The sequence below is a fragment of the Callospermophilus lateralis genome, chromosome 1 (genome assembly GCF_048772815.1).
Source record: "Callospermophilus lateralis isolate mCalLat2 chromosome 1, mCalLat2.hap1, whole genome shotgun sequence".
NCBI lineage: Eukaryota > Metazoa > Chordata > Mammalia > Rodentia > Sciuridae > Callospermophilus > Callospermophilus lateralis.
In genome coordinates this window covers 221540985-221561731 of record NC_135305.1, presented here as the reverse complement: position 1 = coordinate 221561731, position 20747 = coordinate 221540985, and the positions used below count along the sequence as shown (strand labels likewise).

Below are 20747 nucleotides of genomic sequence, written 5' to 3'. Positions count from 1 at the left end.
CTGCAGGGGCCAGGCTCACAGGCAGACGTTCAGGACTCGGGTGGGTCCCTCCACGCAGTTGGTGTTCCTGGCCCTGGCCACACCACGGGCCGCACAGCCCCGAGGCCTCGGCCGGGGCCGGACTCAGCCATTGCTGGGCCTCCCCCCACAGCTGAACTAGGGGATGCTTCTCCCCGGGGCCTGGGGAGCGTGGGGAAGGAGACTGCGTCACACTGTGCAGAAAAGCTTGTTATCTACAATTTATGAGTCACCCATTTCTGGAATTTTCCATTTAGTACTTTTGGACCATGCTTGAATGAGGGTGTTAAGACTGAGGAGAGGAAGGCCGCGGGCAGGGGTTATTGCCCTGAAGAGCAGCAGCTCCGATTTTGGACGCCCACGTTGGTGAGGGGTTGGAAGTCCTGTGGCGGAAGCTGGTTCCCAGGACGGGTTGGTCAGAGGTCCTTTGAGTCTGGTCTTGAATCAATCTCATGAGGCAGCGGCCAGCTGAGCAGAAGGCTATGACAAGGAGGGGGTCGGGAAAGGAAGTGCCCCCGGAGAGGGGGGTGCTTGGCTGCCATCCTCCAGTTCCAGTGGCAGAGGGAAGCCTTGGGACCTGAAGGAGCGCGGAGATAAAGGGGACATGAGGAGTGAAGTCCCTTGGTGACAAGGAATCCCGCTCCTTCCAGATAGCAGAGCGGGAGAGGAGAATGTGGGCAGCGTCTTTGGAGTCAGTGTGGACGGGGGAGGCCCCTTGCCCCAGGGAAGGCTCTGAGGAGGCGCCAAGCCCGGCCTGCCGATTGGACGTGTTGTTGGGGAGGGGAGCGGCTTCCACAGAGGAGGTTCCAGAGACTGCAGCAGACCCTGCCTGGCGGACCCCCCCCAGGAAGGAGGAGCCATGTTCCCTGGAGCAGGGGCCTTCCTGTGGGTGGGGGTGTGGAAGGAGCTCCTGCAGAGTTTAGTGCAGGAGAGGGTGAGAGGAGGTGGGGGGGGTCCTGAGGACAGGGGAGCAGCGGGTTTAAAGGCGAGCACGTGTGGAGAGTGAGACTGGCTCGTCCACCAGGGAAACCTGTGGAGACAAAGGCCGACGGGGGCAAGGAAGGCAGCCCTGGTGGGAGGGAGCCAGGATGGGGAGTGGGGCCCCAAAGGTGGGTTCCTTTGACTCATTAATGAGCAGAGAGGCTGTGGCCAGTGTTCTCCGGCAAGGGGCCACCCCTCAGGTAGATAAGTCACGGGGCAAAAGTCGATCCCACATCATGGGTCCGAGGACCCCGAGAGCAAATCCCTGCTTTTTAGCCATCTGAAGGTGAAATGGGCGTGGGAGGTCAGGGAGGTGGAGAGACAGAGAAAGTTCTGTTTGTTTAGCTGCAGTTGGACACAAAACCTTGATTTCATGTATTTTCATGTGCCGCTGAGGATCGAACCCAGGGCCTCACATGTGCTGGGCGAGGGCTCCACCACGGAGCCCCAGCCCCCCACCCCTTGCCCCAGAGAGAAAGTTCTGAAGTCCTTCTTCTGTGTTGTTGCCAAGGGAAAAGTTACATGGACACCCCCCAGGCCCCTGACCAAGCCGCTGGCCCTGTGCTTTGTGTCTCATGTTAGCTTCGGCGTGGCCCTGGCCAGGGAGATGCTGCCCAGGGCTTGACAGTGCGGGAGAGTTCTGGGTCCCTTGTTTGTCTAGAAGGAGGGTCTCTGGAGGAATCCGGCCAGTAGTGGAAGTAGGAGGTGGGGGCTGCAGGAGGAGCCGGGGAAGGCTCAGCGTGGAGGAAGGAGAGAGGCTGCTTGTGAGGGATCTCCTTCCACTTTCCTGAGCGCTCGCGAAGTGATGAGGATGGGGAGGCGGAGAGGAGAGGCGTAGACGTGGGAGGGCGTCGCCCCAGGGCTGAGCATGACGCCAGAGAAGGTCACCAGGGAGGTAGAGTGGACACCGGGAGAAAGACTCCTGGGGCAGAAGGGGCCCAAAAGGCGGAACCCCTGGAAGGGGACGTCTTGGGACTTCTTTAGTCCCCCAGGTTCCTGTCCTGGTTCCCTCTATCCTGCAGTGATGGGGTGCTGGGAAGGCCACAAGTGGGAGACAGGTGGACCCATGGGGCAGAGGAGCAGTCTGGGCAGGAGGGGGGTTTGATGAGCACTGTCCTGTTGCTGGGAGCTGCTGCATGAGCAGTTCTCTAGGATGGCTTGGGGCCTTGGAATTCCCAGGTGTGGCTCTGGTTTCCTGGATTTTCTTTGTCCTACTCGGGTTAGACCCTGTTGGTGCTAACTACCTACCTGTCCTTAAGTCTGGCTGCAAGGAGGAGGGAGGGGAGGGCGAAGTCACCTACCCAAAGGAGGCCGCAGTGAGGATGAAGAAGGAGCCCCAGGTGAACGGAGGAGGGTGTGTGCTAACTGCCCTGGGCCCTGGGGCCAGGGTGGCACAGGCCTGGTCACACACACACCTGGGGCAAGAAGGGAGCTGAGGAGGCTGCCCTGCAGAAGGAGAGGGGGGAGCAGCAAGGGGGAGAGCCGGGATTGTGACTGGGCAGAAAACGGAGGGCTTTGGAGACGCTGGGAACGGGTTCCTGGTGTGCTGTAAAGGATCTCAGAGAAAGAGGACACAGAGACAAGGTGCAGAGGCAGGAGAGGTGGCAGCGGGGCTCTCCGTCCAGGCGGCCACCTCTATCTGTGCCAGTCATTAGTACCGTAACCACTTTATTGCTCAGAGTACCAGGGAGGCTGCTTACGCCGAGTTACGCGGCACAGCTACCGTACGCAGGGCCAGGAGCTTTGCGCAGTCTCAGGGAGGTCACTGTGTGAAGTCACTGCTAGGCGGGCAGCTCCAGGAGCACCGGAGCCTGGGGAAGCCTTGTGGTTATCCATCAAGCAAGTTCCTCTGTTCCCGGGGTCATGTGCCTAAGGTTAAGGTGGAAGCTGATGAGACTCCAGCACGGAGGGCGTTGCCATAGCAACTGGGCATCCTGTGCCTTTGCACAGAAGCTTCCCCAGGCTCCAGCATGACACAGCCGCGGAGTCATCAGGGACCCCATCCCAAACACAGAACCCCCACAGTGTGAGGCGACAGAAGGGCTTGAAACATCCCAGAGAGAAGGGTCCACCTTGGATGGGGTAATGGGAGGCCCTGGCAGATGGACTAGGGGACGGTCCTAAGGTGAGCCTGAGGATCAGGGGCGCGGCAGGTGAGTCTGGATGGAGGCGAATATGAGGGAGGAGGAAAGCGCAGCCCCCACCTTGGTGGGAATGTCTCTTCCCACAAGGGAACGGGCTGCTGTGGAGTGACCAAACAGGAGTGGGTGAAAATTGGACAGTCAAAGCCCAAACAAGGCTGGGTGTCTGTCAGGGCTGGTAAGGTCACAATAGAGGTCACAGAGGTCACAGTCTTTGGGGACTGAATATGTGGCCCCGGGGTCTAGGAGGAAGGGGACAGGTCCACCTGAATTAGGCAGAGTTACCCTGGGTTCCCATGGAGTGATGGCAGTGGTTGGCCTCCGAGGAGGGACCAACTGGCCCAGGAGGGAAACAAAACAGGCCAGGCCTCCGGGCTGCTGGGGCTGCCACCGGGCAGCAGAGTCCTGAGCACAGGCCTAGCCTGCGCGGCCCTGGTTCCTTTCCCAGCCCCAAACACGACCGAGTGCTGGTCAGTGGCCAGACGGACATGTCGTGAAGGGCCACTGCCCTCCAGCCTGGGGTCAGCAAGACCCAATCTCTAGAATGAGGGTGGCACAGGCACAGGCGGGGGCAGCTGTCCCTGCTGTCCTCTTCTGAGGGGTTGTTTTCTGTGTGTTGTTTTCCCAGGAGATAAATAATTCCATTTTTGCATATTCGCGTGGAGAACAGGTATCACAGACCACTATTTATTCCTCCGGAAATGGAGGAATAAGTTTCACCAGTTTTACCTTCAAAAACCAGGTATGTTCCATTGGGCAAGAAAGTGAAAATGATATATGTCCTACCTGTTGTCCCCGTTGCTCCAGAGACTGAGGCAGGAGGATGCTTGGCCAGCCTGGGGGACATGGTCACCAAAACATAAGCAAATAGATACTCACACACAGGCACCCGCCTGCGTGTTGGGCCGTGGGCTGGCAGAGGACGAGCAGCAGTCTCCTCTCTGCAGGCATCCAGCTGGCTTGGGGGTGGGGGGACACTCCCAGGAAGTCACACTGGGAAGGAAGGGGGTACGAACATGGCGCCATGGTAGAGCACCTCAGAGAGCTGCACCACGTCCGCCCACCTCCACCCAGACAGTGGCTCAGCCACCACCGTGGCACCCAGTTCACAGGTGGGAGAACTAGAGTGGGTAGGATCATGTCCCCTGAAGATGCACGTCCCTCTGGACTTCAGAAATAACAGCCTTAGGCCATCTGTGTCCTGTGCAGTTGCCCCAGACTGAGTGACTGGCCAGGAAGAGAAGCTGCTCCCAGCCCTGGGGGCCGGGCAGCCAGGCAAAGGCTCTGGGGGGACTGGCCTCTGGCCAGGCTGCTCTCTGCTTCACAGAGGGCGCCACGGTGCCCCTGTGCTGCTTCAGCCCCCGGGACCTGACCCTGTGTCCCTGCATGGCAGGAAGGGCAGGGAGGGAGGGCAGGGAGGGAGGGCAGGGAGGGAGGTAGGGAGGGAGGGCAGGAGAGGGAGGGCAGGCAGGGAGGGCAGGGAGGAAGGGCAGGGAGGGAGGGCAGGGAGGAAGGGCAGGGAGGGAGGGCAGGGAGGGAGGGTAGGCAGGAAGGCCAGGGAGGGAGGGCAGGCAGGAAGGGCAGGGAGGAAGGGCAGGGAGGGAGGGCAGGCAGGACAGGGAGGGAGGGCAGGCAGGAAGGGCAGGGGAGGGAGGGCAGGCAGGAAGGGCAGGGAGGGAGGGCAGGCAGGACAGGGAGGGAGGGCAGGCAGGAAGGGCAGGGAGGAGGGCAGGGAGGGAGGGCAGGAAGGGCTGGGAGGGAGGGCAGGCAGGAAGGGCTGGGAGGGAGGGCAGGCAGGAAGGGCAGGCGGGGAAGGGCAGGCAGGAAGGGCAGGGGGGGAGGGCAGGCAGGAAGGGCAGGGAGGGGAGGGCAGGCAGGGAAGGGCAGGGAGGGAGGGCAGGGAGGGAGGGCAGGCAGGAAGAGCAGGGAGGGAGGGCAGGCAGGAAGGGCTGGGAGGGAGGGCAGGCAGGAAGGGCAGGCGGGGAAGGGCAGGCAGGAAGGGCTGGGAGGGAGGGCAGGCAGGAAGGGCAGGCGGGGAAGGGCAGGCAGGAAGGGCAGGCGGGGAAGGGCAGGCAGGAAGGGCAGGGAGGGAGGGCAGGCAGGAAGGGCAGGAAGGGCAGGGAGGAAGGGGAGGAAGGGCAGGAAGGGCAGGGAGGGAGGGCAGGCAGGAAGGGCAGGAAGGGCAGGGAGGGAGGGCAGGCAGGAATGGCAGGAAGGGCAGGGAGGGAGGGCAGGCAGGAAGGGCAGGAAGGGCAGGGAGGAAGGGGAGGAAGGGCAGGGAGGGAGGGCAGGCAGGAAGGGCATGGAGGGAGGGCAGGCAGGAAGGGCAGGGAGGGCAGGGAGGAAGGGGAGGAAGGGCAGGAAGGGCAGGGAGGGAGGGCAGGCAGGAAGGGCAGGGAGGGAGGGCAGGCAGGAAGGGCAGGGAGGGAGGGCAGGCAGGAAGGGCAGGGAGGGAGGGCAGGCAGGAAGGGCTGGGAGGGAGGGCAGGCAGGAAAGGCAGGGAGGGAGGGCAGGCAGGAAGGGCAGGAAGGGCAGGGAGGGAGGGCAGGCAGGAAGGGCAGGAAGGGCAGGGAGGAAGGGGAGGAAGGGCAGGAAGGGCAGGGAGGGAGGGCAGGCAGGAAGGGCAGGAAGGGCAGGGAGGGAGGGCAGGCAGGAAGGGCAGGAAGGGCAGGGAGGAAGGGCAGGCAGGAAGGGCAGGAAGGGCAGGGAGGAAGGGGAGGAAGGGCAGGAAGGGCAGGGAGGGAGGGCAGGCAGGAAGGGCAGGGAGGGAGGGCAGGCAGGAAGGGTAGGGAAGGCAGGGAGGAAAGGGAGGAAGGGCAGGAAGGGCAGGGAGGGAGGGCAGGCAGGAAGGGCAGGGAGGGAGGGCAGGCAGGAAGGGCAGGGAGGGAGGGCAGGCAGGAAGGGCAGGGAGGGAGGGCAGGGAGGGAGGGCAGGCAGGAAGAGCAGGGAGGGAGGGCAGGCAGGAAGGGCAGGGAGGGAGGGCAGGCAGGAAGGGCTGGGAGGGAGGGCAGGCAGGAAAGGCAGGGAGGGAGGGCAGGCAGGAAGGGCAGGAAGGGCAGGGAGGAAGGGCAGGCAGGAAGGGCAGGAGGGGCAGGGAGGAAGGGGAGGAAGGGCAGGAAGGGCAGGGAGGAAGGGCAGGCAGGTAAGGGCAGGCAGGAAGGGCAGGCGGGAAGGCCATCGAGGAAGGGCAGGGTGGAAGGGCAGGGAGGGAGGGCAGGAAGGAAGGGCAGGCAGGAAGGGCAGGAAGGGAGGGCAGGGAGGAAGGGCAGGGTGGAAGGGCAGGGAGGGAGGGCAGGCAGGAAGGGCAGGGAGGGAGGGCAGGCAGGAAGGGCTGGGAGGGAGGGCAGGCAGGAAAGGCAGGGAGGGAGGGCAGGCAGGAAGGGCAGGGAGGAAGGGGAGGAAGGGCAGGAAGGGCAGGGAGGGAGGGCAGGCAGGAAAGGCAGGAAGGGCAGGGAGGGAGGGCAGGCAGGAAGGGCAGGAAGGGCAGGGAGGAAGGGGAGGAAGGGCAGGAAGGGCAGGGAGGGAGGGCAGGCAGGAAGGGCAGGAAGGGCAGGGAGGGAGGGCAGGCAGGAAGGGCAGGAAGGGCAGGGAGGAAGGGCAGGCAGGAAGGGCAGGAAGGGCAGGGACGAAGGGGAGGAAGGGCAGGAAGGGCAGGGAGGGAGGGCAGGCAGGAAGGGCAGGGAGGGAGGGCAGGCAGGAAGGGCAGGGAAGGCAGGGAGGAAAGGGAGGAAGGGCAGGAAGGGCAGGGAGGGAGGGCAGGCAGGAAGGGCAGGGAGGGAGGGCAGGCAGGAAGGGCAGGGAGGGAGGGCAGGCAGGAAGGGCAGGAGGGAGGGCAGGCAGGAAGGGCTGGGAGGGAGGGCAGGCAGGAAAGGCAGGGAGGGAGGGCAGGCAGGAAGGGCAGGAAGGGCAGGGAGGAAGGGCAGGCAGGAAGGGCAGGAAGGGCAGGGAGGGAGGGCAGGCAGGAAGGGCAGGAAGGGCAGGGAGGGAGGGCAGGCAGGAAGGGCAGGAAGGGCAGGGAGGAAGGGGAGGAAGGGCAGGAAGGGCAGGGAGGGAGGGCAGGCAGGAAGGGCAGGAAGGGCAGGGAGGGAGGGCAGGCAGGAAGGGCAGGAAGGGCAGGGAGGAAGGGCAGGCAGGAAGGGCAGGAAGGGCAGGGAGGAAGGGGAGGAAGGGCAGGAAGGGCAGGGAGGGAGGGCAGGCAGGAAGGGCAGGGAGGGAGGGCAGGCAGGAAGGGCAGGGAGGGCAGGGAGGAAGGGGAGGAAGGGCAGGAAGGGCAGGGAGGGAGGGCAGGCAGGAAGGGCAGGGAGGGAGGGCAGGCAGGAAGGGCAGGGAGGGAGGGCAGGCAGGAAGGGCTGGGAGGGAGGGCAGGCAGGAAAGGCAGGGAGGGAGGGCAGGCAGGAAGGGCAGGAAGGGCAGGGAGGAAGGGCAGGCAGGAAGGGCAGGAAGGGCAGGGAGGAAGGGGAGGAAGGGCAGGAAGGGCAGGGAGGGAGGGCAGGCAGGAAGGGCAGGAAGGGCAGGGAGGGAGGGCAGGCAGGAAGGACAGGAAGGGCAGGGAGGAAGGGGAGGAAGGGCAGGAAGGGCAGGGAGGGAGGTCAGGCAGGAAGGGCAGGAAGGGCAGGGAGGGAGGGCAGGCAGGAAGGGCAGGAAGGGCAGGGAGGAAGGGCAGGCAGGAAGGGCAGGAAGGGCAGGGAGGAAGGGCAGGAAGGGCAGGAAGGGCAGGGAGGGAGGGCAGGCAGGAAGGGCAGGGAGGGAGGGCAGGCAGGAAGGGCTGGGAGGGAGGGCAGGCAGTCTGGGAGGGAGGGCAGGCAGGAAGGGCCGGCAGGAAGGGCAGGGAGGGAGGGCAGGGAGGAAGGGCAGGCAGGAAGGGCAGGAGAGGGGAGGGCGACTTCTCCAACCCAAGCCCTGGCAGCGGGCTGGAGCCCCTGCTGCCACCTCACAGAGCCCGCTCCTCACCGTCCTTGCCGAGGAGGAAGATTCAACTTGAATCTCAGAGGATACTGGCGGGCGTGTGCACCCAGTGGTCATCCGACTAGGAAATGGGTTGTTGGCCCTGTGACGAGTCCAGGTGGTGTGCGCAGCCGGATGGAGTAGGTCGCGCCCCAAGTCCAGGCTGGTGTCCTGGTAGAGGAGAGGACCTGGGAGGATCCACAGAAGGCCCTGGGACAAGGGGCCGGTTTCTGGTGTCAGAAGCCTGGGGACACAGGACGCAGCTTCTGCCGCGGAGGCTCTGGGGGCACCTGATTAGCCGCCACCTTGATTTCAGACTCTGAGCATCCGGAACTGTGCCAACAGATTTCTGTTGTCTTAATGTCTGCTGTGCTGAATGCAGTCTTCTGCCATGGTAGCCATTGGAAATGAACCCAGGGGCTAAGGCTCAGAGAAGGGCAGTGCCCTTCCTAAGGTCACACAGCATGGAAGAGCAGTTCAGAGGACAAGAGCCCCTCAGGCCACCAAGGGCATGGGAAGTTCTGGTGTGATTCAGAAGGCACACTTGGGGGTGCGTCTGGAGGAGTCTGGCCCGCTGCCGCGTTCCCCAACATCCCCAAATCTGTTTTCTCTGCCTTACCAAGAAGCCCCACAAAACCCAGAACTGAGCTGGCCACACATTTTCATTCAAAATGAGTCCTGGAAGGACCTGGTCACAAGATAAGAATGAACCTTGGGTTTGGTGGCAAACGCGCATCACTGAGGTCCCCGATCATCAACCAAACAGTTTCCCTCTTCCCTCCCCACGCCTCGGTATTGTGTTTCCCGTGGACTTCTCAACAGGAAGGTACCTCCGCTCAGGGACTATCTGGGCTCAGGGCCACTGAAGCCAGGACAAGAGCCGACCACTGTTCCTGTCGACACTTGTACGCGTGGGTCTTCTGACTCTCCTGTCGCCGTTCGCACTGCCCCCCTCGTCCCCTTCCCCCGAAGCCAACAACGGGCCTCTTCTGCACCCAGGCTGGCATGGTGGCCTGTGGGTCACTGAGGGTGACGTCTGATCCTCACACATGAGCTCCCCCCCCCCCTCGTCCCAGACTGTGGCCCCGATGACACTAGCACGCGTGGCAAGGTGAGGCGTCCTTGCCCTGGTGGGAGGCAGGTGGCAGACGTGCTCCGTGGACTCACTTCCAGGGGACGGGCCCACCCACCCGTTAGCCAGGGCGGCCACATGCCCCCCAGCCCGGGCAGTGCCCATGGAGCTGACCTGCTCCCGAGTCGAGGTTCCTGGAGGTTCCGCTGCCAGAGAAGAGGGGGCGCTGCAGCTGGTGCGAGGCGCTGCTCCGAAGAGGTCGGCACAGAGCTCCTGGGTCCCAGAGCCCTCGCTCCCACACAGGACGGCCCGGACCTTGGTCTCCTGCTCCGGGTGGCTGCCGGCCGCTTCTCTGGACAGCCAGAAGCTGGGCATGAGGATCCAGCCCGGCTGGAAGACCAGGCAGCTCCTGGGGCCGGGCCGCGTGGGGTCCTCCGGACACCCACACCAGAGCCGCCTTCCTCCAGGACCTGCTCCTCTGTCCACAGACAGGAAGTGGGTCTAGAGAAAAGGCTTTCATCATAGCTTCTAAGATAATGTGCACTTAAAATGAGAAGGAAGCACGCATCCTCACAGCAGTGGGTGTGTGCACTCACCTGGGGACTGTTTTGTGCTTCACAGGCGGGACTGGCCGGGTCCCTGGGGGGAATCTTCTACTTCCATTCCTTGTCACAGATCGGGCTGCTGCTGGTGAACAGTGGGAAGGTAGGCGACTTGGCTCTCCTCCCCGCTCTCTCCCCTGCACCCAGCAGTGCTCCCCGGCTCCCAGTGCTGGGCCTGGTGCCTGCCGAGCGCCAGGGGTGAAGGGCAAATGTGGCGCCTGTGTCGTTGGAAACTCTTTCACGTGGATTCAAAAAGTCGGTGCATGAAACCTGTGGTGGATTCACAGGCGCCATCCAGGGTGAGACTGACTTGGGACGATGATTCCGCCTGTGCAAAATGAAGCTCAGACCCAGATTTAGTGGGTTAACCCCAGGGTTTTGCACAGGCTGTGAAGGGGGTGCGCAGCCCTGGAGTTTGGGGAGAGCCAGTCCCCAGGAGCTGCTGGTAGGGAGATGAAGGAATAAACAGCCTTGTCCCCATCGGGAGGCTTCCCACAGGGAGCAGGTGGTGAGGGGAGGGGCATCCTCTGAAAGGTCTCCAGGCTTGAGCAGAGGTCTCAGGGTGGCCCATCCCACAGAGGAGTCGACCAGGAAGCTTGGAGCAGCCCCCGTGTAAGGGACCAGCCCCCAGCACACCCCCCCCTTGCGCCCTGTCTCCTGTGGGTGCCATCACACTGCGGTTACGCCGTGTTTCTGGTCCTCTCTTCCTTGCTCCTGGTCTGCGGGCTCAGACTCCTGTGATCCGGATCAGTGGAGAGGTCAGGAGATGGTGCTGTGGCTCAGTGGCAGAGCGCTTGCCTGTGTGAGGCACTGGGTTCGACTCTCAGTGCCACATATAAATAAATAAAATAAAGGTCCGTTGACAACTAAAAAATATTAAAAAAAAAAAAAAAAAGAGGTCAGAAGATGCTAGTCGGGCTGGGGCGTAGCTCAGTGGTGAGGTGCCCTGGGTTACGCCCCCAGTACTGAAAATGAAAGAAACAGAAAAGAGCAGGAAGGAAGGTGCCCGACCCAATGGCACACTCCTGCGATCCCAGTGACCTGGGAGGCTGAGGCAGGAGGATTGCAAGTTCAAGGCCAGCCTTAGCAACTTAGTGAGACCCTGACTCAAAATGAAGACTGTAAAGGTCTGGGGTGTGGCTCTGGGGTGGAGAGTCCCCAGGTCCAGCCCCCAATACTGAAAACCAAAGAACTGTGGTGCCTTCAAGCCAGGCCGCAGGTGTCCACGGCTTTTCCAGGCAAGACCCCCTGGGGGAGTCTCAGAGCCGCTGGGAGGCACTGAGTCGAGGCCTTGGCCTCCTGGCTCCCCGCGCTCTCATGGGACTCGGTTCCTTTGTCTGAAGACTCTTTGGTGTGCCTGTGCCAGGTCCCCAGTGGGGCAGGAGGCAGAACCTGGCTGACCCTCCACTTTGCACCAGGCTTTCCATTCCCAGCCCTCTACCCCTGCCCTTGGCCTCTGGGTCCAGAAGGCCACAGCGCCCTTCTTTGCAGTGCTCCCCACAGGGACATGACCCGGGGCCACTGGGCCAGTCCCCTTGGACCCCGCCGGTGCGCCTCTGTGGGGAAAGTGCCATGGGCCAGTGTGGGTGGGCCCAGCAAGCGCAGGCTGAGCCTCGCCTTTTGGCTTGGTGCTTGGTGCTTCCCTGGCTCCTCTGACCACCGTCTGGCAGTGCCAGCTGCAGTCCCTCGCGGCGCCGGGGGGTGAGTGAGGGCTGCAGACCCACTCTGTCTCTGAAGCGCCCTGCAGGCCCTGGAACGCAGCACTTCTCCTGCCCAGGGCTGGTCTGTGTCCTCCAGCCGCTGGGTTGGGGAGGCAGGCCGGGGCGGGCAGACCCAGAGCAGGGTTGGCCATCCCCTGGGATCTCTGCACTGTGCGTCTCCTGGGGGACGGCGTATGTGTAGGTGGGGCCACGCGGCAGGATGCTGTGTGTTTGCTTGTTGGGGTGATGGGTGGTGGCGGTGCTGGGGATGTGCCCCGGGCCTCATGCTGTGTGGGCGCTGCACCCGGACCACTCCCCTGCCCTTTGCATTTCCATGCTTTCTCTGTTTTGGGGCCTGGGGATGGACCCCAGGGTCCCTTAACCATGGAGCCCCATCCCCAGGCCTTTTCATTTTTTAATTCGAGACAGGGTCTTGCTAAACCACTCAGGGCCTTGCTGCAGTCCTCCTGTCTCAGCCTCCAGAGTCACTGGGATGACAGGCGTGGTCAGGCTGACATTGTGCAATAGGGACTCTGATCCTGTCCTGGGTGACGGGCAGATAGGAAGGGACTTTGGAAACCGCACAGTGGAAGAGCCAGCCCCTCACGGGGATTTTAGGAATAGAAGCTAAATTGCATGTGCCAGTGATTTGGAGGAGAGAGGGACCAGCTAGGGAAGCCGTCTGGGTGCCAGTCCGTGTGGCCCAAACATGCAGCTTCCCGGGCTGCCCTGCCACGGCAGAGCCCGTGAGCAGGCCGAACACCGGGACAGCCTCGCCCTTTAACAGCCCGCCTCGCAGTGACCAGTCCAGTCCTCGAGGCCTCGGTGTAGGCATTCGTCCCTTCCCAGGTGGCCTGGTTACCTCCCCGTCTCCCCCATCTCTGCCTCAAAGGCTGCAGCCTCCCGAGGACAGAGCGCAAGCCCAGCACAGCAGGGACCGCAGGGCCCGCCCAGCAGGCAGGGGAGGTTCCTGCCCTGGTGCGGTGGGCATGGGCCAGGCCCGTCTCTGGGTGGGCGTCCTGGGTGCCCGGGTGTTGCACCGCACACAGGAGCCCCCCAGACCCCCAGACGTGGCCCAGTGTGGCCTGGGAGGAAGCGTCTTCCCCCGTGGAGATCCCGGGCCGAGAGCTGCCGGCCTTCACGAGGAGGTTGGAGGGACAAGTTCCACTGATCACAGGTGGTGTGTGCGTGTGGCGGGGGGCCAGGGCCTCCTGGTGCTGCCGGGCACTGCGTGTGCCACCCGCGGCTTGCCCACACGTGGCTTCTGTCCCCGGGACGGGTCTCTCCAGGGAGTGTTCGTGTACTCGGAGCAGCCCCTGGACCGGAACCTGGGGCTGGCTTTCAACTACGACAAGACCCTGGACGTCTTCCTCTGCCCTGGCCTGAGAGGCTTTCTGATCCTCTGGTCTGAGAAGACCCTCTTGGTTTCCCCCAACTCAGGTGAGCGGGCTGCGCTCTCGGCCTGCAGGGTGCGGGGCCCGGACAGGGACAGAGCCAGGTCCTCTGGGCAGACCCAGGTGGACGCGGCAGGTTCTCGCTCCACTGAGACCCACCCGTCCTCCCCAGTTCCCTGGCCGGCTCTGGAGGGCAGGTGGGCAGGTTCTGAAAGCCCCAGACACCGCAGGCACCGGGTCCGAACTTTGACCAGGAAACCTCAGATCTTGTCTTGGGGCCACAGTCAGTGATGCCGTGAGGTAGGCGGGGCTGTCGCCCATGTTATAGCATCCAGGATGGACGAGGGACCTCCCCAGCAGAGGGACAGCGGGGGTTGGCCAGCACCTGCAGCGCCGTGGTTGTGGCTCAGCCCTCCACCACCAGGGATCCGAGGGGAGGGCCTCTGGAGGACTTGGGCGGGGGGCACACAGCCACATCCTAAGGCACAGAGCAGCTGGGGACGTGGGTGTGGCCCCCACCCTGCCAGTGGAAGAAAAGGGCTCAGGCTGGCCACCCGTTTTGGAAGCCCACCACAGGAAGAAGGCACTGCTTTGAGGTCTTGTTGGTGCTGGGGGGGGACCTGGGCCTCCGGCATGGTGGACACACACCCAGCTGAAAAGCTCTGTTTCATCCCTTATTGACACCGTCTCAGGCCTAAGCTGAGCGCAGAGGCCACACCTGTCATTCCAACATCTCAGGAGGCTGAGGCAGGAGGACCAAGGTCCAAGGCCGGCCTCTGTGATTTAGCAAGGCCCTGCCTCAAAATATGAAGGGTGGGGGCCTAGAGCACCCGTGGGCTCGACCCCTGGAACTGCAGAGGAGTAAAACAGAAAAAGAGCAAGGTCCCCGCTGGAGGGCAGGAGGGTGGTGGCAGGGGAGGCCCTGGTCTCAGCGCTGGGGATGCTCACGGGTCCTCATGACTCTCCCCTGTCCCCTCCTAGGTCAGCTCTTCGAAACTGTCCAGGTGCACAATGGATCCCAGGTTCTGTCCACTTCCATCTCCAAACTCAACATCTCCATCCACAGCATCACTGCCAGTGCGTGCCTGCCCTACCGGTACCTTCTAGAAACCTCCATACCCTGCCATTAGCCAGTGACCTGCCTGACACAGCCCAGCCCCAAAGCAGACACACACAGGGAAGACACAGCTTGCGCCTCAGCGGCGGCATGGGGTCAGCTGGGCACCATCCTGGGGCTGCCAGAACCAAGAGCCACAGACTGGGTGGCTCTGACCCCAGAAGTCTGTCCCCCGCTCTGCCGCCCAGGGCCTGCTGGGCCGGCCCTCTCTGCAGCCTCCAGGCAGGTCTCCGCTCCCAGCTCTGGTAGCCTTGTCTGAGCCTGTACCCGCAGGTGGCCGTCATTCCTCTGTCCCTGTCTGTCTCTGGATCCAGAGTTCCCCTTTTCACAAGGTCCCTGGTGATATGGGACCAGGGCACCCCCACGACCTCATTTTACCAAGGTCACCTCTGCAAAGACCCTATTTCCAAATGCAGATGTTTCTCAGGTTGTGATGGGGTCCAGCGAGCCGGCCCTAAGCCCGCCCACTGAAGCTGCGGCCACCATGCCACCGTAGCCCCAGGGCGCAAGCGTGCCAGAGGCTCCCTGTGCCCGACCACCCCCGGGGAAAATGGAAAAGATCACGGGTGAAGCCATCGCAGGTCCAGGCGTCTGCAAAGCCACACTTGGCTCCTGGATTAGGACCCCAACATCTGTCTCTGAAGACACAGATCAAAGGCTGGGGTTGTGCTCAGTGGCAGAGGCTCGCCCAGCAAGCACGAGGCATGGGGTTCTCTCCTCGGCCCCACATACGTGTAGAATAAAGATATTGTGTCCACAAAAAAAAAAAAAAAAAAAAAAATATATATATATATATATATATATATATATCTCAAGCAACTCGCCCCGACTCCAGCGTCCTTGGGCCTGCTGGCTGGGCCACTGCTGTCCTGGGGCTGTCCTGTGCTCCATCTTTGGAGGAACCGGTTCTGTCCAATAAGTGAGATTTTTCCAGGATAATTTCCCCCTGAGACAGTTATTAGCTTAGAGACTCTGAGGCAATCAGTGAGAAAATTTGCGGGACCACTTGACTTTTTAAAAAAAGCCAGTGCTTCCCGTTTGCTAATTATGCATTGCATCCTATCCTCTGTGTCCATTTATCTGTTTTAAAATTAATTTATAATTAGAGAAATTAGTTATATAAGAAATCCAGGGGGGCTGGGGATGTGGCTCAAGTGGTAGCGCACTCGCCTGGCATGCGTGCGGTCCGGGTTCGATCCTCAGCACCACGTACAAACAAAGATGTTGTGTCCGCCGAGAACTAAAACATAAATATTAAAATTCTCTCTCTCTCTAAAAAAAAAAAAAAAAAAAAAAAAAAAAAAAAAGAAAGAAAGAAAAAAAAAAAGAAAAATCCAGGGCTGGGGTTGGGGCTCAACGGTAGAGCGTTTGCCTAGCATGCGTGAGGCCCTGAGTTCGATCCTCAGCACCACAGAAAAAAATAAATAAAATCAAGGTCTACCAACAACTAAAAACATATGTTTATTTTTTAAAAAACCAACGGTGCATGGTGCTTGTCTTTCTTTCTGGTTTTGTTTCTTTTCCCCAGGACTGGAAAAAATGGAACCCCGGCTTCGCACGTGCTAGACACAGAGCCCCCATCAGCCCTGGTTAGCTGTTATTCAAGATGGGGTTTCGCAAGGTTGCCAAGGCTGGCCTCCTGCCTTGGTCTCCCAAGGATCTGGGATTACACCCACACCATCCAATTTCCTTCCTTTTTTTTTTTTTTTTTTTTAAGAGAGAGAGAGAGAATTTTTTTAATATTTATTTTTTAGTTTTCGGCGGACACAACATCTTTGTTTGTATGTGGTGCTGAGGATCGAACCCGGACTGCACGCATGCCAGGCTAGCGCGCTACCGCTTGGGCCACATCCCCAGCCCCTCCTTCCTTTTTTTAATACTTATTTTTTAGGTGTAGATGGACACAACACAATGTCTTTATTTTCATGTGGTGCTGAGGGTGGAACCCAGGTCCCGCCCGTGCTAGGCGAGCACTCTACCGCTGAGCCACAATCCCAGCCACCAATTTCCTTCCTTTTTAAGGCCAAATAATATTCCATCGTATGGCTGGAGCACATTTCCTTCATCTTTTCGTCAATAGACTTTGGGTTGTTCCATGTCTTGGGTTTTGAAAATCATGCTTCAGCGGATGTGAAAGTAGGGAAATCCCGGTCGAAGCCTAAGGAGGGCTGTGGCTGGTGGAGAGCGCTTGCCTACCCTGCAGGAGGCCTGGGTTCCATCCCCAGCACCGCAAAATACATAAACCCACCCTAGTGAGACACAGCCCACACTCATTATTGGATGGCTGTGATCAGGCAGGAGCCCAGCTTGTGCCTGTTACCAAAAGCCAGGGGCGGGCTCCAGAGGTGTCTGTGGGGAGGCTGCCGTGGGTCACCGGGCGCTCGCTGCAGCACTCAGAGCAAAGCCACGAGGCTTCTGTTCACGGAGAGGCCGCCACCCGGGTCTGCCTGTCTGTCCTAGATGAGCACACACTGGCCGTGCTGACCAAGGAGGACGCTCTGTACTTCGGGAGTCTGGAATTCCTATCCAACTCCATCATCCAGGTGGGTGACAGTCGAGTGGCCACAGCCCCCCCCACCCCCTCCTCCCCTCGCTCCCGGGAAGGGGGAGGCCAGAGGCCGGCTCCTCAGGGCTATTAAAATAGCAGCAGCGGCTGGTGAGCAGCGGGGGGTGCACCTAAGGAGGAGCAGAGCCCGCCCCCTACGTCTGTGCATGTGGGAGACGCTGGACGTGGGTTTAAAGTGGGGATGTGTGTGCACCGCGGCTTGTTTATTTATATGTGTGCTCGCTGAGCGCGTGCTCCAATGTGTGTATTCAGTGGGCGACAGGCCAGCATCATTGGCTGTCCACCACCTCGGCCGTCCACTTTTCCTTTGTGTCAGAGATACTCAAAATCCTCCTTACTGACACTGTATGTGTGTGTGCGCGTGTGTGCGTGTGTGTGCGTGTGTGCACGTGTGCGCGAGCATGTATGTGAGTGTGCGCGTGTGTGTGCGCGTGTGTGTGCGCGTGTGTGCGCGTGTGCACGCACATGTATGTGAGTGTGTGCATGTGTGTGCGTGTGTGTGCGCGTGTGCACGCGCATGTATGTGAGTGTGTGCATGTGTGTGCGTGTGTGTGCGTGTGTGGTGCTGGGGCGGACCCAGGGCCTTGTGCATGCTGGGCGAGCCCCCTGCCCGCTGAGCCCCAGCCCCTCCCTGCTCGGGAAGTTCCCCTGTGAGGTCCCCTTGGGTCCTGGCTGTCACCTTGCCCAGAGTCCTCAGTGAGCCCTTTGGGGAGGACGCTTGTGCTGCCCCATCTGACAGGTGGAGAAGCAGGGTCCACGGCCGGCCGGCCCGTCCACCAGGCCACAGAGGCACTGGCCTGGGGCCTCCCAGTGTCTGGCCCGGCCGGCCCTCCCCCACTGCCGTGTTTTCCATGCTCCCCTCTGTCCCCCCAGGCTGCCCAGAAGTTCCTGGTGGCGGCTGCAGTGAGTTAATTGGGTTGAAGCACAAATGTGAGGACCATTTCTTTGAGGTCCCCATGGTGGCATCCAGGGCTATGGTGTCCTGGGGACAAATTCTGTAGCTGCCTTTGACTCTCCCGAGAGGCTGGTGCCCTGTGGCCAGGCGAGACTCCTGGCCACCTCCCACAAGGCCCCCCAGGCTGGGAGCCCCAGAGAGCAGCTCCCCCTGGGACCCAAGGCTCTGCCTTTGGGGGGGGGCGTCTTTAATCCCGAGCCACAGGATAAAACCTCAGACCTGGCTCCCCAGCTGGCCCAGGGCTCCGTCTGGCTCCCAGAGGCAGTGCTGATGTTCTCCGGGGTGGGGATGCTGGACATCCTGACGCCGCTTCCCGACGCCGCCTTCCCCGCCTTCGACCTGCAGAAGTGCCCGCTCAACATCCAGGCCATCCTCATGGGCCCCAGCCTCCAGGTGAAACAGTGCAAGGTGCACGTCCCGACGCCAGCTGTGGGCCTGGGGAGGGGCCGGGGCTCAGCCCCAGCACTGGGAAAAGACCCAGAGCTGGAGGCCACGGCCAGCAGGCCCGGGAAGTCCCCAAGAGGGTTCCAGGAGGGACGGGCGCACACAGTGACGGGCGGGCTTCTGGTCAGCTGAGTCTGCCAGCCCTGAACCCCAAGTCTCCTCAGGAGCACCTCCGTGTCCCTGTCGCAGAAAGGAACAGATGTTACTCTCATGTTTTCCTTTCATTCTTTATTTTTTGTTTTTGCAGCTCTCTCCCTATGTTAAGTTTTTTAAATTAATATTTTTTTAAAAGAGAATTTTTTCATATTTTAGTTTTCGGTGGACACAACATCTTTATTTTATTTGTATGTGGTGCTGAGGATTGAACCCACCGCCCCGCGATGCCAGGCGGGTGCGCTACCGCTTGAGCCACATCCCCAGCCCCCAAAATTAGTATTTTTGATAATATTTTTTGTGGGATCCAGGATTGAACCCAGGGGTGAGCGACACCCCCAGACCTTTTTGTTTTTATTTTAAGGCAGAGCCTCACTAAGTGCTGAGGCTGGCCTTGAAGTTGTGGTCCTCCTGCCTCAGCCTCCTACTTGCCGGCCCGCAGGCCGTGTCCTTCCCAGCTCTCCTTCACCTGTTCCACTGGGTGAGCAGCTGGTCTCCTGACAAAATGATCCTGGCTAAAAGCATGAAGCAGTCCTTCTGGCCACCCAGCAAGAGAACAGAGAGGCTCGGAGGACAACAGTGGTTTACGTTACAGAGCAGGCGCCACACTGAGCGCTCACATCACCCACCACGTCCCACCAGCGCCATCAAACCCAAGTCCACTGGGTCACCTGGATCCTGCCATCGAGTTTCCCAGAAACGCCGAGGGCAAAGGAACATGTTCAGCCACCCAGAGAGCTCTAGGCTCACCCCAATAGCCAGGGTTCCCCAGAGATATGCAGAAAGGGAACTAAAGAAATAAAGGGGACCTGTTGGTGGCAGGCGTATTAGCTGGCTTTTCGTTATCATAATGAAATACTAGAGGCAGGTTATGTTTTGGAAAAAAAAAAAAAGAACTGGTTTATTTTTTTGGCTTCTGGTTTGGAGGTTGGACTCCAAGTGTAGCTTGGATTCTGGGAAGGGCCTCCCTAGCTACATCAGATGGTGTGGCACAGGTATGTGGTCTCCATTTCTGTCCTGATAAAGCCACCAGGGCTCCGGTCATGGGGCACCATCCTAATGACCTGTCCCATCTAGTCACTTCCCAGAGGCCCCACCTCTGTGCCTCCTGGGATCAGGCTTCCACCTCCTCAATACCATCGGCATTGAACTTTGGGGATTAAGCTCTGCCTGATTTCCGGGAGACAAACCATATTTGGATCATAGCAGACAGAGACCTCAAAGAGATGACCCTGTCCAGCAGAGCCAGGAGGCGCAGGAACGCACATCTAGGCGCTCCAGACGCACAGGAAGCGCTGCTGGGGGGCGGGGCGGGTTCCCTGGGGCTGGCAGGGAGGAAGTCCAGGTGACCAGTCCAGCCAGACCTGGGCTCCATCCCCAGGGCCCCTGCGTCGATCACCACTCACCGCCCCTTCTTTTTGGAAGTAGGGGCGGGCTGACCCTTTCACCCTGTCTTCCTGACCAGATAGAACTTCTGGAAAGCAGATCAGAATCTGAGCTGTACACCATTGACATGAACAGCAAACTGAATTTGTCCTTCACACTGATACCCCGGCTGGGCATGTCCCCCATTCCACTGGTGAGTGAGTCTCTGATGCCCCTGACGGTCAGTGCTAGGCCACTGCCTTGGCAGCGCCCAGGCTGTGCCCAGACTCTGGACGCTCCTGGCATCACCCGGGGAGAGAGGCCTCTGCAGGTGACTCCACAGCCAGCCTCTGTGCGGAGTCTGTGGCTGACGGGCCCTTCCCCACCCTTCACGGAGCAGCCCCAGGCGAGTCCCACCCAGGGGAGGTGCTGGGAAAGGCAGGAGGGTTCCCGGACCCACGCCCAGGCCCTGCACCCGGACCGTGGACGCAGGAGATCAAGCTAAGGGTGGGGACCGTGTGCCTGAGGTGGCGGGGAAGGTAGTGGGCCGCCTGCAGGGCCCCTCTTAGCTCTGTGCGGGCGGGCTCTTCGGCTGGATCCAGGCATCCAGCATCTGAGGGATGAACAGAGAAGAGCGCGAGCTGGGAGTTTTCCCTGTAGTTGGGGATCTTCAGAAGTCAGCCAGGTCTGAGCCGTGAGGGAAGTGCCACGCTTTGCTTTCAGGCATCCTCTGTGACCTAGGGAGGACTAGCCGGGGATGGACCTCTGCCTCAGGGGAGTGAAATCGGGGTGTTAGGACATGGGGGGAGGGGCTGTGGAAGCTTGGGGAAGTCAAGCTTACTTCAAAGAGTTTGTTCAGCTTCCCTGCAACCCGGCCACCAGTCCAGTGGTCAAGGCGGTCTCCTGGCCTTAGTCTGTGAAGCACGCCCCTCCCCAGAGTTTTTTTTTTTTTCTTTTGGAGACAAGGTCTCACTAAGTCGCGCAGGCTGGCCTCAAGCTTGTGATCCTCCTGCCTCAGCCTCCCGAGTAAGCTGGGATGGCAGACGCAGCCCCTAAGCCAGGCGAGGCTGCCTCTTTGAGATGGCATGCACATGACCCCTCCCAGCCCAGGCCTGGGACCAGGGCGGCCTCTGCTCTCCCCAGGGGTCCCTCCCCACACCTCCTCTAGCAGGAAAGGCCTGGGGCACCTGGCCTGCAGCCACCTGCAGAGTGGGACTGAGGTCCAGCAGGGTGGGTGGACGAGGGCACGTGGCAGGGCGTGGGGACCAGCAGCCGCAGTTCAGGGCCAGGCTGGT

General features: G+C 61.0%; 1 protein-coding gene across 1 annotated transcript in view; it reads left to right on the top strand.

Moving 5' to 3' along the window:
- Catsperd (catsper channel auxiliary subunit delta) overlaps positions 1-20747 on the top strand; it is a 42599-nt gene that overhangs the window by 6917 nt on the left and 14935 nt on the right. Inside the window, exons 7-14 of the mRNA XM_076859171.2 lie at positions 3769-3882; positions 9778-9861; positions 12748-12898; positions 13834-13929; positions 16430-16512; positions 17409-17438; positions 17722-17898; positions 19553-19666. Of these exons, the coding sequence (XP_076715286.2) occupies positions 3769-3882; positions 9778-9861; positions 12748-12898; positions 13834-13929; positions 16430-16512; positions 17409-17438; positions 17722-17898; positions 19553-19666 (849 nt within the window). The remainder of the gene's footprint in view (positions 1-3768; positions 3883-9777; positions 9862-12747; positions 12899-13833; positions 13930-16429; positions 16513-17408; positions 17439-17721; positions 17899-19552; positions 19667-20747) is intronic.